We start from the raw sequence: 17,152 nt of genomic DNA on the forward strand, positions 1-17,152 counted from the left end.
TCACCAAGCTCCTAAAAAATGTGAGGGGACTGAGGAGGGTAACTCAGTAAAAGCTGTTTAAAAGAGCTGTGTGATTCCTTCCCAGTGGCCCACTTTACTCCAAATAAGCCACAGGGGGGGGGAAAAATTGTATAAAAAGATTTATTGAAATTCATCAATGACAAACAGACATCAAACTCAAGAGTTTGGCTCTTCTGGGAAAAACAAAACCAAAACCAGAACCAGAACCAAAAGGAAAAGCAAAAGCAAAAGCAAAACCGAAAGGAAAAGCAAAACCAAAACCAAAAGGAAAAGCAAAACCAGAACCAAAAATACAAAACCAAAACCCAACCCAAACTCCATAATAAAACCAAACCCAACCAAACCCCAAAATAAAACCAAAATCCAAACCAAACCAAACCCCAAAATAAAACCAAAACCCAAAACCCAACCCCAAAATAAAACCAAACCCCAAACCAAACCCAACCCCAAACTAAAACCAAAACCAAACCCCAAACCCACACTAAAACCAAACCCAACTCAAACCAAACCCAAAACATAAACAACCCCCCCAAAAACCCAAACAACAACCAGAAAGAAAAGGGGGAGAAAGAAAAGGGGGGAAAAAAACCCAAACACACACAAAAAAGCAACCCTAAACCACCAACAAAACCCCCAACCCCAACCACCCCAAAACCACCACCCCCCTACCCCCAAAGAAGAAAAAGAATCGACCCCAAATCCCAAGAAACTTGTTGCAAATGTATTTATACAGATGACATATGGACTAGGAAATACAAGTCACTTCTAAAGCTAGTTTAAAGAGGGATATGAAAGTAAAACTGTACATTCAACTAGGTTTTTTTTTCTTCTTCTTCTTCTGAGTCATTTCACTGACTTCCACTAGGTAAGAAAATACAATATTTACTTTATTTTGTATTAGTATCTCGTGCTTGAGTGTATGAAAAGGGGGAAAAAACAAACCTCCTAACCCTACCATGCTTTGACCTGCCTCCTGGGTGGGGGGGGGGGGGGGGTTGTTGTTGTTTTAAGGGTTGGGGGGAAGGGGGTGGGGGATAAAAACCAAACAACAAACCAAGGGTTCAAAAGTATAGAGCACAAGTGGAAGTAGTTTCTCATCACTTCAAAATGGGACTGGGGTGTTAATATATATATACACACACATATATATACATATATATATACACACACATATATATATATATATATGTGTCTCAGACCAAAATAGTACACACCTTATTTAAAAGGGTTGAAACACTTTGGGTTTTATTACAATTGTCAAATTCAGTTCACTAATAAACTCAGGAATTAGGAAACACTTCTTTTTTTTGGTCCTTTTTTTGTGGTGTTTTTGTGGGTTTTGGTTTTTTCTTTAATCTATACTTATATATAGTTTGTTTTTAATGCCTGCCATTTTCAGTGTGTTGGCTGGACCCTAGCCAAACCTCCCCCCCACTCCCCCCCAAAAAACAACCCCAAACAAATCACCAACCAAAACAAAATGACCTCCACACAGCCCATACCCCCCCCACAAAAAAAACCAACCCCAAAATAAACCAAAACAGGAAAGAAAAGATAAAAAACAAAAACCACACAACACCCAAGGTGAGGAGAGAGGGGAAGGGGGTTGCAAATTCACCCAACACCCAAAGTGAGGAGAGGGGGGTTGCAAATTCACCCAACACCCAAAGTGAGGAGAGGGGGGTTGCAAATTCACCCAACACCCAAAGTGAAGAGAGAGGGGTTGCAAAATCACCAAACACCCAAAGTGAAGAGAGGGGGGTTGCAAATTCACCCAACACCCAAAGTGAAGAGAGAGGGGTTGCAAATTCACCCCACAAACCAGATCCAAAAGGAGCACCCCCACACAAAAAGGGGTGGGGGTGGGGGAGGGGGGAAGAAACCCACCACCAAACAAAACCCCAAGCCCAACAACAACAAAAAAGAAAATTGGGTCACTATTTACAAAGAGGAAAGTGAAACCCAAGGTGGCTACTAGGAGCAAGGGGAAAGCTTTGGCTGAAAATGGCAGTCATTCACCGACAGGCAACCAAGAGACCACTGGATCCCAAACGCCACCCTCGCACCCTGTTGCCGTGGAGGGGTTGCTCTGCCTCAAGAAAGCTGTGCAGCACCCCTCAAGAAAAAGCCCAACCAACAAACAAATCAAAACACAACCAAAAAAGAAAAACCAAACCACCCCAAAACAAACCCCAAACCCCCCCAACAAAACCAAGCACAAACGTTCTACGATGTGGGTGAGCGACTGGGAAAGATAAATCCCCAATGAGCAACTCTGCTGAGGTGTCTTGGAGTGGAGTTATTCGGTGGGGGGGGGAGGGCAAAAATCCACTGGGATCTCTCTGCAAACTTCTTTTGGGTGCTGCCTTTGCCTGTGTTCTGTTGGCAAAAAGATGCCCAGAGCCTCCACTCCTAAGAAACAAATTCCCACTTGGTTTATACTTGACTGCTGCGGTGAGAGGGACTAAAGAAAGGGACCCCAAAAGAAAACAAAAGGATTAAAACACAACACACACAAAAAAAACCAAACCCCAACCCCAAACCACCACCAAAAAAAAAAACCACCCAAACAACAACAACAACAAAAAGAAAACCAACTGAAAAAAAGAAAAGAAAAAAAAAGAAAAGGAAAGGCAAAGAAATCAATTTCAAATGAATAGGAGGAGGAGTGGCAGTAAAAATAGGATTTTATTCCCTTGCCCACCCGGTCTGTTTCTCCCTCTGGTTCCCACAGCAACAATTACAATCAAAACAAAAACCAAACAAAAAGAATAATAGGAAAAAATTAAAAACAAAACAAACAAAAAAAAAAAAGGAAAAATAAAAGAAAATAAAAAGGTTGGGGGTGCAGGGAAAGGTGGGGTAGGGGGGTGGGGGGAAATACAGGGTAGGAACAGTCAAATCACAATAGGGGGGGGGGAAAAAATGCAAAATAGGTTATTGGGTTTAGTCGTCTTCATCCCCTTCGTCGTCAGGTTCTCGTTTTCTCTTCTCTCCCTGTTCATCTAGGAAACAAAAAGCCCAGCTAGGGGTTAGCTGAGTGCTCCTTCAGGCTGCTGAGAAGCACTGAATGGCTGAGGTGGGAGGGGACCCCTAGAGATCATCTCGTTGCAACACACCCCCAACCTGCTACGGAAAGGGACGCGTCTCAGCTAGGCTCGGTTGCTCCAGGCCTCATCTAACCTGGCCTTGAACACCTCCACAACCCAGCTCTGGGTAACCTGTTCCAAGTCTCACCAGCCTCATACTGAAGAGATTCTTCCTAAGATCCAGCCTCAACCTGCTCTCCCTCAGCTTCAAACCATTCCCCCTTGGCCTATTGCTGCAAAGTCCCTCTGCAAGCCTTCCTGTACCCCTTTCATTGGAAGGTTCCCCCCCTGCAGTCTTCCCTTCTCCAGGCTGAACAACCCCAGCTCCCTCAGCTTGTCCTCATAGCAGAGGTGTTCTAGCCCTTGGATCACCTTTGGGGCCTCCTCTGGACTCACTGCAACAGCTCTGTGTCTTTCTTTTGCTATGGACACCAGAACTGGATGCAGTATTTGAGGTGGGGTCTCACAAGAGCAGAGTCAAGGGGCAGAATGCCCTCTCTTGCCCTGCTGGCCACACTCCTCTAGCTGCAGCCCAGCACACCATTTACCTTCTGGGCTGCATGAGGGCACTGCTGGCTCATGGGGAGCCTCTCAGCAATCAACATCCCCAAGACTCTTTCTTCAGAGCTACTCTCAGCCCACTCTTCACCCAGCCTGGAGTTGGCCCAACCCAGATGCAGGACCTTGCACTTGTTGAGCCTCCTGCAGTCTGCACTGGCCCCCATTTCTCAAGCCCCTTCTGGATGGCATCCCTTCCCCTCTGGTGAGCCCACCACACCACACAGCTTGGTGTCACCAGCAAACCTGCTGAGGGGGCACTCATTATCACTGCCCATGTCACTGACAAAAGATGGTAAGCAGCCCTAGACCAACAGCAGACCCCTGAGGAGCTCCACAAGGTACAACAAGCTTCTACATCAGCCACTGGGTTGGTACCAAAGGAGCAGGGATAGAAATATCTGCCTGCTTCAGAGAAAACAGCATTTCACTTGGAAAATAACAATTCATCATCATTCTCAGCCAAAAGTGGCTTGTTGTCATACCAGGCTCTTCTTCATCTTCATCATCATCTACCTCACCATCATTGTAGCCTTCTTCATCCTCCTGCATTTAAAAAAACAACCAAGAACAACAAAAAGAAGGGATTGAAAAAAACCAAAGTGAAGTTTCAGTGCAGGACCTTTCACACTGTGAATTCAGCAGCATTTTACAACAGCAAGTCCTTGAAGCCTCTCAACCAACCACCAAACAGAAAGGCAGAAGCTTCCCACACACTTATGTAAGAGCAGCTTTTTGGTGCAGAAGAACTGGACTCTGGCCCAAGTTTCATTGCAGGAAATCAGAAGGGATGAGAGCAGAGGCTTCATTAAGAAATTGGGGTTGGATTTCATGGTGATACAGGGCTGCCAGCTCTGTTCCAATAGCCTGGGAGCAGTGAAACTTGACTGGGCAGTTCTAAGGGTAGAGGGAGACACCTCCAGAGCCTGAGGAGCAGCTGGTGGTTTGGAGAAAAGGCTGACCAGTCATTCAGGAGTGACACTGAAGTATCTGAGATTGAGCAGGTCCAAAGGAAGCCACAGCAATGATGGGAGGGCTGGAAGGTCTCTGTTGTGGGGCCAGGCTGAGCTGGGGGTGTTCAACCCAGAGAGACCTTCCAGTGGCCTTTCAGGATTTCCAGGGGCCAATCAGAAAGCTGGGGACAGTTTTGAGCAGGGCTTGTTGTGGCAGGACAAGGGGTGATGGTTTGAACACAAAGAGGGAGATTCAGACCTGAGAGAAGGGAGAGATAATTGACACTGAGTGTGCTGAGACCCTGGCCCAGGCTGTCCAGAGAGGTGGGAGGTGCCTCATCCCTGGACCCATCCCAGGTCAGACTGTTCAGTGCTCTGAGCAACCTGCTCTGGTTTCAGGTGTCCCTGCTGATTGCTGGGGAGTTTGACAAGATGACCTTTAAAGGTCCCTTCCTTGATTGTTTGGCTGGAGGACAGATGACACAAGGCCAGTTTTAGCCCCATTCCCAGGGGGTGAGATCCCAGAAAAGCCTCAGCAGACTACAACTGGCTCAGCACACTCGAGACACACACCAAGAATTTGAGGGATCACAAGAAACATGCCTGAGGAGGAGCCTCTCTGAGAGCACAGGGTCAGTAACTCTTGGCTGTACAGGGGCTGTAACCCCAGCCCTCCAAAGGCCCCACAAACCACCTTCCTGATGCTATCTGTGACATCAGCCCAATGAAGAGAATGATTTCATGTCAGTGGTCACTAGATGGCAGCTGGCTCATAGACAGCAAGGCCTCAAAGCCACCCCCCACTGAGATGCTTCTCCAGTCAAATCAAACATGAAGAACACACTTCAAGTACTAAAAGCCTCCAATAATTGGTTCATTTCTCACCCAGTTCTTCCCAGTTAAAGCATGGTCACTCCCCACCCACTATTATCTTTACAATGAGGGTGGTGAGACACTGGAACAGGTTGCCCAGGGAGGCTGTGGATGCCCCCTCCTTGGAGGTGTTCAAGGCCAGGTTGGATGAGGCCTTGAGCAACCTGCTCCAGTCAAAGGTGTCCCTGCCCATGGCAGGGGACATGATTTTTAAGGTCTCTTCCAACCCAAACCATTCTGTGAATTTATGATTAATTGCACAAATCCTTACCTCCTCTTCTCCACTCACATCCTCCTCTTCTCCTTCCTCCTCTTCCTCCTCATCTTCTTCGTCGTCTACTACCTGAGCATCATCATCATACTCCTCTTCTATACAAAGAAGATTAAAACACTCAGACATTTCAAGTTTACTTTCTTTTTTCCCCCCTCAATATTATCACCTGAGATGTGACCTCCTACACAAGGAGCAACCAGAAACACAGCTGGAGGGCAGCTTTGTTGGTCCTGGGCCTCAGTGCCAGGCCTGGGTGGCAGCTGCACCCGCAGTCTGAGCTGCTCCAGGGCTGCAGGGGCTGTGACACTAAGTCACAGCAGCCTCAGGACTGCTTCAGCTTCAGCTGCTCCACTTCCCACTGCCAACAAGCATTTTTGAGCCCGTGGGACACTTGCAGCTCTTCATCTGCAAGTGTCCATCTGCTCCCAGCAGGAATAGAGCAGAACTTTCCAAGCCAGCCACGCACTGGGAACCCTCCCTGAGGGCCACCCTTTGCCTTTCTGCTGCCAGAGCAATCCAAGAGGCTCACATACCATCCATCCCAGGGCTTTGCAATCTCTTGTCAAGAGGAAAAGAGATTAAATGCAAGTAGCCCATGCAACAAACCAGAGAGTGTTTTCCCAAGCTACAGGAATGGTGTTTTGGAGCTTTTTCATGTTATTTCAAATGTAGGCCCAGACTTGTGAGGAGACCCTGTCCCTGCTGAAGCTGGGTGCTGCTGGCTGAAAAACTTCACCAGGGGAAGACAAGGAGCCTGGAGCATCTCTGTGAGGAAGAAAGGCTGAGAGCCCTGGGGCTGTTGAGCCTGGAGAAGAGCAGCCTGAGAGAGGAGATCTGATCAATGCTCAGCAAGAGCTAAAGGGTAGAGCCAAAAGGATGGAGCCAGACTCTTCTCAGTGGTGCCCAGTGACAGGACAAGCAGCAAGGAGCACAAACTGGAACCCAGGAGGTTCCATCTGAAGATGAAGAGAAACTTCTGTGGTGTGAGGGTGCTGGATCCCTGGAGCAGGCTGCCCAGAGGGGTTGTGGAGTCTTCTTCTCTGAAGAGTTTCCAAACCTAACCTGGCCATTGTGATATTGGGCAAGCTGCTGTGGGTGCCCCTGCTTTAGCAGTGGGGTTGGACCAGCTATCTCCAGAGGTCCCTTCCAACCCCCACCATGCTGGGATTCAGGGTTTCTGTGCATGCATGCCCCACTCTGCCCAGCCCCGCTGCAGCCCTTGCCCCTCTCAGCAGAGCTCCCATTCAGCACTCAAGGCAAAACTGCAAGTGCAGCTTTTCTGCTTTTGCTGTGCAGCTGGGTTTGAAGAGTCCAGCACATTCCCCACACTCAGCCGGATACTCACCCGACCGGTGCCCTGGGGCCTCCCACTGCAGTCTGCTGGGGAGGCACAACAGCACCCGCGCCGCGCCGGCACCCGCGCCGCGCCGGTACCCGCGCCACGCTTTCCTACCATCAAGAAGTTTGCTGCTTCAGTCAGTGCCTTTCACACCACTTGCCCTGGGCAGACCTCAACACAGACACTGTCCTCTTCCTCTGCTTGATCTCAACCACTTCATTTTGCCCTCATGGAGCAGCTATGAACTCACATTACTGCCTTGGCTCCTTGACTCAGCCGCCTTCTACACCAAGTCTAGTTCTCCACCTCGGCCTTCTCCATCAGGAACCACTCCTCACATGGTTCCTGGAAAATGCAGCATGTTCACACCATCCTTTCTTACCCATTTCTGTCTCCTGGGGTTTACTGGTTCTCTGACACTCTTTCAGTGTCTTCCTTCTCCTCCAGATGCCTTTGTACCACCCAATCACTAGAGATGATTGAGAAAGTGGCTTGTTCATGCCCTGCCTTTCTCCTCTCCTGCTTCCTTCCTCTCCTCTCCTCCTTTCCTTCCTCCCTCCCTTCAGAACTATTTCTGCTTTCCATCAGACAGAAGGAGCCACTGAAGACACCCTTCTCCTGCCAACAAGTCAGAGCTGGAAGCAGAACATACCACGCAGCACATCAATCTTTCAACTCAGAGACACCAAGCAGCACAAATTCACATGCCATCTTCATCTTCCTCATCATCATCCAAGCCCTCCACATAGCCCTCTGCATCAGAGTCCGGCGCTTCTTTGTTGTCCTGATCTCTCACTAGAGGTAAGACTGAGAAAGAAGCTCTTTCAGGCCCTGCCCAGCTCCTTTCCCTTCCTGCCTTCAGAGGACACTGAGGTAACTTCTCCTTTGCTTCAGTCAGCAATGAGCTGCTGTGAACACCCTTCCTTCAGACGCTGGAACAGGCTGCCCAAGCCGATGGCGGAGTCATCGTCCATAGAGGTGTTTCGAGAATCACGAAGCGGGTGGCAGTTGGAAGATCACCCAGTCCAACGCCCCTGCCAAAGCAGGGGCACCCCCAGCAGCTTGCCCAGCATCACAATGGCCAGGGGGGTTTGGAAGCTCTCCAGAGAAGGAGCCTCCACAACCTCTCTAGGCAGCCTGCTCCAGGGCTCCTCACACCAAAGAAGTTTCTCCTCATCTTCAGGTGGAACTTCCTGGGTTCCAGTTCATGCCTGTTGCCCTTTGTCCTGTAACTGGGCACCACTGAGAAGAATCTGGCCCCATCCTCTTGCCCTGAGAGAGGGCTCTTGCTGAGCATTGAGAAGATGCCCTCTCAATCTTCTCCAGAGGTAACAGCCTCAGGTCTCCCAGACTTTCCTCCTCAGACAGATGCTCCAGGCCCTTGATCCTCCTCATAGCTTCCGTTGGACACTGCCCGGTATTTCCCTGTCTTTCTTGAACTGGGGAGCCCAGAAGTGGACCCAGTACTCCAGATGTGGCCTCGCCAGGGTAGAGGGGGATGAGAACCTCCCTTGACCTGCTAGCCACACTCTTCTTAACAAAGAAACATGAGGACATGGCACTTCAGGGCATGGGTTAGTGGCCACAGCGGTGCAGTGTCGATGGTTGGGCTCAGCGGTCTTTTCCGAGCAAAACAATTCTACGATTCTCTCGCCAACAAGTCAGAGCTGGAAGCAAAAACACACCAGGCAGCATACTGGGCCTTTTAACTTAGGTACACCAAGCAGCACGATCCACCTACCATCCTCATCATCCTCCTCGTCATCTAAGCCCTTCAAGTAGGCCTCTACATCGGAGTCTGGCGCCTCTTTGTCGTCCCGGTCGTAGCCATCGAGGTATGTGAGCTGCGGGAGGAGCTTGAAAACGTTTTCTCTGTAATCGTTCAAGTTGGTTACCTCGCAGTTGAAAAGGTCTAGGCTCTTCAGGTTTTCTAACTTCTTCTGCAAAGCAAGAGGAGTCACACAATCACAGAGTGCTACAGGATGGAAGGCACCTCTGCAGATCACAGAATCAATCAGGTTGGAAAAGACCTCAGAGGTCATCCAGTCCAACCTGTCACCCCACACACCTCATGACTACTAAACCGTGGCTCCACGTGCCACCTCCAATCCCCTCTTGAGCAGCTCCAGGGACAGTGACTCCGCCACCTCCCTGGGTAGCACATTCCAATGGCTAACAGCTCTCTCTGGGAAGAACTTTGTCCTCACCTCCAGCCTAAACTTCCCCTGGTGCAGTTTGAGACTGTGTCCTCATCCAGTCCGACCCCCCTGCCAAAGCAGAGGCACCCACAGCAGGGCACCCAGAATCACAGTGACCAAGTGGGTTTGGAATCTCTCCAGAGAAGGAGGCTCCACCACCTCTCTGGGCAGCCTGCTCCAGAGATGGAACTTCTTCAGTTCAAGTTTGTGCCCATTACCCCTTGTCCTGTCACAGGGCACCACTGAATAAAGCCTGGTCCCATCGCTGAAGTTCAGCATGATGATGATGGTTGGATGGGGCTTTGAGCACCCTGGTCTAGTGGGAGGTGTCCTTAGTCATGGCAGGGAGGTTGGAACTAAATGATGTGTAAGGTCCCTTCCAACTCAAACCACTCTAAGACTCCAGGATAATTCTCTGCAGGGCAAAGTTAATGTGCTCAAGAGCTTCCCATGACACAAGGGTCATTTTGGTCTTTGTCTGCTTCTGGTCTTTGTCACAGTCTCAAGCTGCACCAGGGGAGGGTTAGGCTGGATGTTAGGAAGAAGTTTTTCATAGAAAGAGAGATTGGCCATTGGAATGTGCTGCCCAGGGAGGACACCATCACTGGAGGTGTTTAGGAAGAGACTGGATGAAGCACTTGGTGCCGTGGTTTAGTTGATTAGATGGTGTTGGGTGATAGGTTGGACTCGATGGTCTCAAAGGTCTTTTCCAACCTGGTTAATTCTATTCTATTCTGTTCTACCTACTGAAATTGGCCTGGAGAAGAAACCTGCAAGGTCTGGTCACTGCTGCTTTGTGTGACAGAGGGGAAAGTGGCCACTCTTGAGCTCCCTCAGGCTGGAAGAGGCCTTTCAGATCATCAAGTCCAACTCTTAATCAACAATGCCAGGTCACCACCAAATGAGGTCCCTCAGCACCACATCTCAACAGCTCTGAAACCCCTCCAGGCATAGGGACTCCACCACTGCCCAGGGCAGCCTGGGCCAGGCCTTGACAACCCTTTCCACACAGAAATTGTTCATCAAGTCCAGCCTCCCCTCCCCTGGGGAAACCTGATGCCATTTCCCCTTGTCCTATCACTTGGTCCTTGAGAGAAGAGACCAAACCCTACCTGGCTCCAAGCTACTTTCAGGGAGTTGGAGACAGCCAAAAGGTCTCCCCTCAGCCTCCTTTTCTGCAGGCTGAAACCCCCCAGGTTCTTCAGCTGCTCCTCAGAAGCCTTGTGCTCTAGACCCTTCTTTGTCACCCTTTGCTGTCTCAGCTATAGCCACTCACTGTCCTTCTTGTAGCGAGGGCCCCAAAACTGAACCCAGCATTCAAGGTGGGACCTCCCCAGTGCCAAGAAGCAAAAGCAACAGACAATGCTTTGGCCACAATAACTTTGCTAAGAGAGATTTTGAACAGTTTAATGATTGCTCCTCAGCCTTTGGGAAAAAAAAAGAAAACATAAACTGAACAAGAATTCAATTCCTGGTTTTAATTCAGTTTTGATGATTATTTTGGAGGGAGAGATGTTGTCTGCATTGCCCATAGTACTTCAAAGTACTACCAACAAAAGCAGAAGCAGTTGAGGATTTGTAGCAAGCCTTAGGAAATCTCTCCCTTCTGGAGTTTCATGTGTAGAGTGATGGTGACATCAAGAAAGCCACTAGGCTGAAACTGGGACAAGTTACAATCCCCTCTCTCATCTGCTTGCTCCAAGAGTTTAACTGATCTGCTCTCCCTTTCTGCTGGAGGAAAGGAGATTTGAGATGGACTCATCTGAGAACTGCTACTTGAGACATTTTAAGAAGAAGTATTTGGGGAATAAGCATGAGACTAAACTCTGCACTTCTGGAGAGCAAAGAGCACACAAACTACAAGCTAGGACACAGCACAGAATGGGCACTTGGAGGCTTTTTGGAACCAAGACCTGACAAACTTGCTCTCAGCACTTGAAATGAAAAGGAAAATGACTGTGAGCAGAAGAATTAGCTCACAGAATAGTTTGGGTTGGAAGGGACCTTAAAGATCATCTAGTCCCAACCCCCCTGCCCTGGGCAGGGACACCTCCCACTAAAAAAGGCTTCTAAAGGTCCCATCCCACCAGCTCTTTGAACACCTCCAGGGAAGAGGCATCCACAGCCTCCCTGGGCAACATACTCCAGTGTCTCACCACCCTCACTGGAAAAGATTTCTTTGTAGCATGCAGTCTAGTTAATGGAAAACAGGAGGAATAGGTTTCAGGCTCAGTGACCCCTACCCAGGTACAGTTTGGAAGCCCACGGTGCTGCAGCCACCACCAGCACACACTGCACCCTGGGCAGAAGCAGTGGCTGGAGAGTTTAGCCCAAATGCACTTCAGGACAAACACACCAAGCTCAAACAGAGCTTGTGGGAGACCAACCCAGAGCCCGGGGCAGTGTGGAAGGCCAGGATGCTCCCCGGAGCAGCAGCCACTAGAGGGAAGCAGCTGCCCAGGCTGCAGGCACAGCCCCGGGGGAGGGCTGGGGACAGCCCGGGGGCAGGCTGAGCCCAAGGCACACGCAGGAGATAAGCACCAGGGACACTCCAAGTGGCTTTGTCTTTCTGAAGCTATAATGCCTGTACCCCACGGTGAACAGGAGCTGGTAATGTGCCCTCACAGCCCCAAAAATCAACCATCACCTGGGCTGATCCCCAGCAGCATGGGCAACAGGGGGAGGGAGAGGATTCTGCCCCTCTGCTCTGCTGAGACCCCACCTGCAGTGCTGGGGCCAGCTCTGGAGTCCTCAGCACAGCACAGGCAGGGACCTATTGGAGAGGGGCCACATCAATGATGGGAGGGCTGGAAGCCCTCTGCTGTGAGACCAGGCTGAGAGACCTGGGGCTGAAAGGCGGCTCCAGGGAGACCTTCCGGTGGCCTTTCAGTGCTTCAAGAGGCCAAGCAGAATACTGGGGACAGACTTTTGAACAGGGCCTGCTGTGACAGGACCAGGGGTGATGGTTTGAACTAAAAGAGGGAGATTCAGACTGGAGAGAAGGGAGAAATGTTTGACCCTGAGGGTGGTGAGAGCCTGCCCCAGGCTGCCCAGAGATGGGAACTGCCTCATCCCTGGACCCATTGCAGGTCAGGTTGCAGCTGTCCCTGTCGACTGCAGGGAGGGTTGGACTAGTAAACGGTCCCTGCTCACCCAAATCGCTCTGCAATTCCCCAGCACTGCTGACAAAATGGGTTTTGACCTCCCCAAGCCCCACACCAACTTACCAGAGGCTCTATTGTCCCAAGATCTTTTATTTTGTTGCCGCTTAGATTTAGATGCGTGAGGTTCGGACACTTTTCTGCCAACACCTCCAGTCCTCCTGAGACTCTGTTGTCGCTCAGCTCGAGCTGCAAGGCACAGCAACACCTTCAGTTTGCAGAGCAACCACCCAGTGTAAATAAAAACCCCTAACAGCTGGCTTCACCTTCTGAGGCACACAGCTGGTTTATACAGGGAGCAGAGTGCAGAGAAGGCCCCCTCCCCTTTCCCCTTCTCCCTTCCCCCCCGCCTTTTTCCCCCTCCCCCTCCCTATAACCCCCTTACAGCAGAGGAGATTTGAATTTACCTTCTTCAGTTTGTTTAACTTTGGTAAGTTTGCAACTGAGGTTAAGCCTACGTTGATTGTACTTAACAATTCCAGCTCTTCAAACTCATCTGTCAGGCCCTCGATTTTGCCTTCGTTCGACCTGCAGTTGTCAAGAACCAGCTCTTTAACCTGGAAAGAGAACCAAGCACAGTGTCTGTAAGGCCTTCAGCGTGCAGGAGCGAAGTTTCACCCAACAAGCAAAGGATGGCACAGATCAGGCAGCAATTCATGGAAGGGTTTGAGTTAGAAGGGAGCTTAAAGCTCATCCAGTTCCAACCACCCCCCGCCGTGGGCAGGGACACTTCCCACCAGCCTAGGTTGCTCAAGGCCTCATCCAACCTGGCCCTGAACACCTCCAGGGAGGAGGTATCCACGTGGTCCCTGGGCAACCTGTTCCAGTGTCCCACCACTCTCACTGTAAAGAATTTCTTCCTAGTCTCCAGCCTAGAACTCCCCTCCTCAAGCTTCAATCCATTCCTTCTCATCAAGGCATCCCAGCAAACCAGCAAGTGTGTGAGTGGTTAACTTTCAGTGCTTGATCCCAGCTCTTGCTGGGATGTCTAGAAGGGAGACCTCATTGCTCTCTACAACTCCATGAAAGGCGATTGGAGCCAGGTGGGGGCTGATCTCTTCTCCCTAGTTCCAAGTGATAGGATGAGAGCAAATGGCCTGAAATTGTGCCAGGGGAGGCTCAGGTGGGAGATCAGGGAAAATTTCTTTCCTGAAAGAGTGGCCAGGTATTGGAACAGGCTGGCCAGGGAGGTGGTGGAGTCACCATCCCCAGAGGTGTTCAAGAAACCTGTGGCCATGGCACTTGGGGACAGGGTTTAATGGCCATGGTGGTGTCAGGTTGATGGTTGGACTCAGTCTTAGAGATCTCTTCCAACCCAAACAATTCTGTGACTCTGTGAAGGGTTTCAGAAACACAGGCATCTGGCTTGGCTTCAATTTCCCACCTTTGTGTTGTCCCATAATCAATGTAAACAGTTCAGAAACATTCATCCTGGCTTAACCAAGCTGGCTGCTAGAAGCAGCCTGGTCTTTGCCAAATGCAAGCAATAAACATCCTGAAAACCATGAATCCAATCCCTTCAGTTTTTAAACTCGGCCCCAACCCTGACACGCAGCACAGCTCCTGTGCCATTACCACAGATCATCAGACACTAAAGCAGCTTCTCCCTGCCTGCAGGAATTACTGGAGCTTTCCAAGCATGGACAGACTCCTGAAACCTCCAGCAGGGGCTGGTGGTCCTAAAGCAGGTCTTTCTGGAGTTCTCCACCCTCACACCCCTCCTGACGCTGGGTACATTAAGGGGAAATCTTCAGTGGTGAGCAATTTGGTGGGGAATGACAACAGATGAGGGCAGGTTTCAACTGGAGCTGAGGAAGAAATTCTTTCCAGTAAGGGTGGGGAGACACTGGAACAGGTTGCCCAAGGAGGCTGTGGATGTCCCCTCCCTGAAGGTGCTCAAGGCCAGGCTGGATGAAGCCTTGAGGAACCTGCTCTAGTGGAAGGTGTCCCTGCCCATGGCAGGGGCGCTGGAACTGAATGATCTCTAAGGTCCCTTCTAACCCAAGCCATTCTATGAACCCATGAGATGATGCTGGGAGGGGACCTTTAGTGAGCAAAGCCTTATCTCCCTTGCCCTGCTGCAGCAAGGAGGCTTGAAGATAATGTCCCCATGAGCCTGGGCATCAGAGAACCTGCCTGCCACCCAAAGCTGGGCACCCCATGGGCGTTTACCCCCTGGGGGGTTCGTTGTTTTTAAGCACCACTCCTGCAGGTGCTAGCTTCAATAACAGCATCGACACAAGAAAGCTCCCAAACACACCTCACCCTGACTCAAAACTGCTGCTTTTCACCCCAAAACCAGGGCAGTCTTAAGAAATTTGAGTTCTTGAGATGAGTACTTCAGAAGATGAGTTTTGGAGGGGCTCTGGGAAAGCTCTGTCCCCACAGGCTGGGAGTCCAGAGGGGGGGCCCCCACCCGTTTGGGGAGCACACATGTGAGGAGCGGCCCCCCACTCATTTGGGGAACACACATGAGACCCATGAGGTTCTCCTGCATCTATAAAACAGCCACAAAAATTGGAACTCTGCAGCCCCCCCCCCCATCCTGCATCTGAGGTTTGTCTGTAGGTTTGGAAAGGCCCAGAGGTGCTGCTTGAAGCTGAGGATGGCATCTAACCAGCTTTCAAGAGGCAGAGCTGATGCAACTCTTCAGTTCACACAGAGCACTGCTAATATGCAAAGATTTAATTTCCTGATTCATTACTTCTCTTAATCCTATGTAGGGCTGGGTGATTTTTTGTGTGTGTGTGTGTGATTGTTGTTGTTATTGTGCTTTTTTTTTTTTAACAGCTCCAAATAAAATATCCCAAGATTTCTAATTAAATCCCAGGCACTGCAGTCAAGAGGGAAGTCAGCCCAAAGCAACACAGGGAGGACAAGTGATGCATTGAGGGCAGGAGGATCAGGGTTAGACAGGAAGTAAAGAGCTTTTTTTTTCCCCAAGGCTCTACAATTTTCCTAGAAGAATCAGGATAGGGAATGGCCACAATGAAAGTTCTCCAGAAGGAATTTTAGGCTGGGTAGAAGCAACCCAAAGATCAAGTCAAAAGCTCTTGATCCTACATACATCTATTCCACTGGGGAAAATAAAGCCCAACACTGAGTGCCCACCATAAGCTATTTTTTACCAAAGAAAATGCTTTTTGCCTTGAAATTGGGACAGCAAAAAAGCCATTTTAAAGGCAAACATGGTGGAACAGGATGATCTTGTAAGGTCTCTTCTAAGCCAAACCATTCTATGATGTCTGTCTTCTTACTCTACCAGCCTTTAAGTATCAGGATCCTCCAGTGAGATCCTCCTGGGGACACACAAAGTTTTCTCTCTCATCTGCTTCACACAGGCTCCCGCCAAAACCAGAAAGACAACCAAAGACAGATAAATAAAGGAGCTCCAGCCCACACCCACACTTCCAGCAGCTGCCTTCTTGCTATCTGTGTCCTCACTCAGCAGCACACAAGGCCCCTGCCCACCCTGTTATCTCCCTGGAGCAGCGAGGTGGCTCGGCCCAGCACCCACTTACAGACCACACTTCGGTGCAGGGAGAAGAGGCTGTCTGCAGCAAGGGGCTGGTGTCTGTAGGGGGAAGCTCCATGCTTGTCAAGAGCATGAAGGTCGAGTTTTGGAAGAGCTCATGTAGCATTTATAGGGGCAGGGAAGGGACCTTAAAGACCTTCCAGTTCCAACCTCCTGCCATGGGCAGGGACACCTCCCACCAGCCCAGGTTGCTCAAGGCCTCATCCAGCCTGGCCTTGAACACTTCCAGGGAGGGAGCATCCACAGCCTCCCTGGGCAACCTGTTCCAGTGTCTCCCCACCCTCACTGGAAAGAATTTCTTCCAGTCTAAATCTCCCCTCTTCCCAGCTCAAAGCTATTGCTCCTCATCCTACCACTACAAGCCCCTAAAGACCCTCTCCAGCATTCCTGTAGCTCTCTCCAGATACTGGAAGGCTGCTCTAAGGGCTCCTGGGAGCCTTCTTTTCTCCAGGCTGAACAGCCCCAGCTCTCAGCCTGTCCCCATAGCAGAGGTGCTCCAGCCCTCTGATCATCTTTGTGGCCTTCTCCAGACCCACTCCAGCCATCTGAAGGTGAGGCAAGGCAGGAAGGAGTTGAGGGAAGAAGCAAGTTGAGGGAGGGAAAATGCTCATGGCAGCACCAGGCTGCAGGGCTTGGAAGCAACTCTGGCTCTGAGCTGTGCAGCAGAGGAAAGGCACAGAGTGAAGCAACACCTAAACCTCACCAAGAGAAAGAAACAACATCTGCCCTCACCCCAGGAGGTGGGACATCCATCATCCTCTTCAAGGGCAGGATGGAACCATAGAATTGTTTCAGTTGGAAGAGACTTCCAAGATCCTTGAGTCCAACCTTCAACCCAACACCACCATGGCCATTAAATGACGTCCCTAAGTGGCACGTCCACATGCTTCTGGAACACCTCCAGGGCCGGTGACTCCACCACCTCCCTGGGCAGCCTGTTCCTGTGCCTGACCACTCTTGCAGCAAAGAAATTTTTCCTACTCTCCCACCTGAGCCTCCCCTGGCACAATTTCAGGCCATTTCCTCTCATCCTATCACCTGGAACTAGGGAGAAGAGACCAACCTCCACTTGGCTCCAGCCTCCTTTCAGGGAACTGTGGAGAGCCAGAAGGTCTCCCCTCAGCCTCCTTTTCTCCAGACTGAACAATCCT

General features: G+C 50.3%; 1 protein-coding gene across 1 annotated transcript in view; it reads right to left on the reverse strand.

The window, feature by feature from the left end:
* Positions 1 to 2,940: 2,940 nt before the first annotated feature.
* ANP32A (acidic nuclear phosphoprotein 32 family member A) overlaps positions 2,941 to 17,152 on the reverse strand; it is a 30,134-nt gene continuing 15,922 nt past the window's right edge. The window contains exons 2-7 of the mRNA XM_009903866.2: positions 12,874 to 13,023; positions 12,533 to 12,655; positions 8,849 to 9,047; positions 5,766 to 5,863; positions 4,154 to 4,214; positions 2,941 to 3,026 (exon numbers count right to left, since the gene is read on the reverse strand). Of these exons, the coding sequence (XP_009902168.1) occupies positions 2,968 to 3,026; positions 4,154 to 4,214; positions 5,766 to 5,863; positions 8,849 to 9,047; positions 12,533 to 12,655; positions 12,874 to 13,023 (690 nt within the window). The 3' untranslated portion in view covers positions 2,941 to 2,967. The remainder of the gene's footprint in view (positions 3,027 to 4,153; positions 4,215 to 5,765; positions 5,864 to 8,848; positions 9,048 to 12,532; positions 12,656 to 12,873; positions 13,024 to 17,152) is intronic.

The sequence above is a fragment of the Dryobates pubescens genome, chromosome 17, assembly GCF_014839835.1.
Source record: "Dryobates pubescens isolate bDryPub1 chromosome 17, bDryPub1.pri, whole genome shotgun sequence".
Classification (NCBI taxonomy): Eukaryota; Metazoa; Chordata; class Aves; order Piciformes; family Picidae; genus Dryobates; species Dryobates pubescens.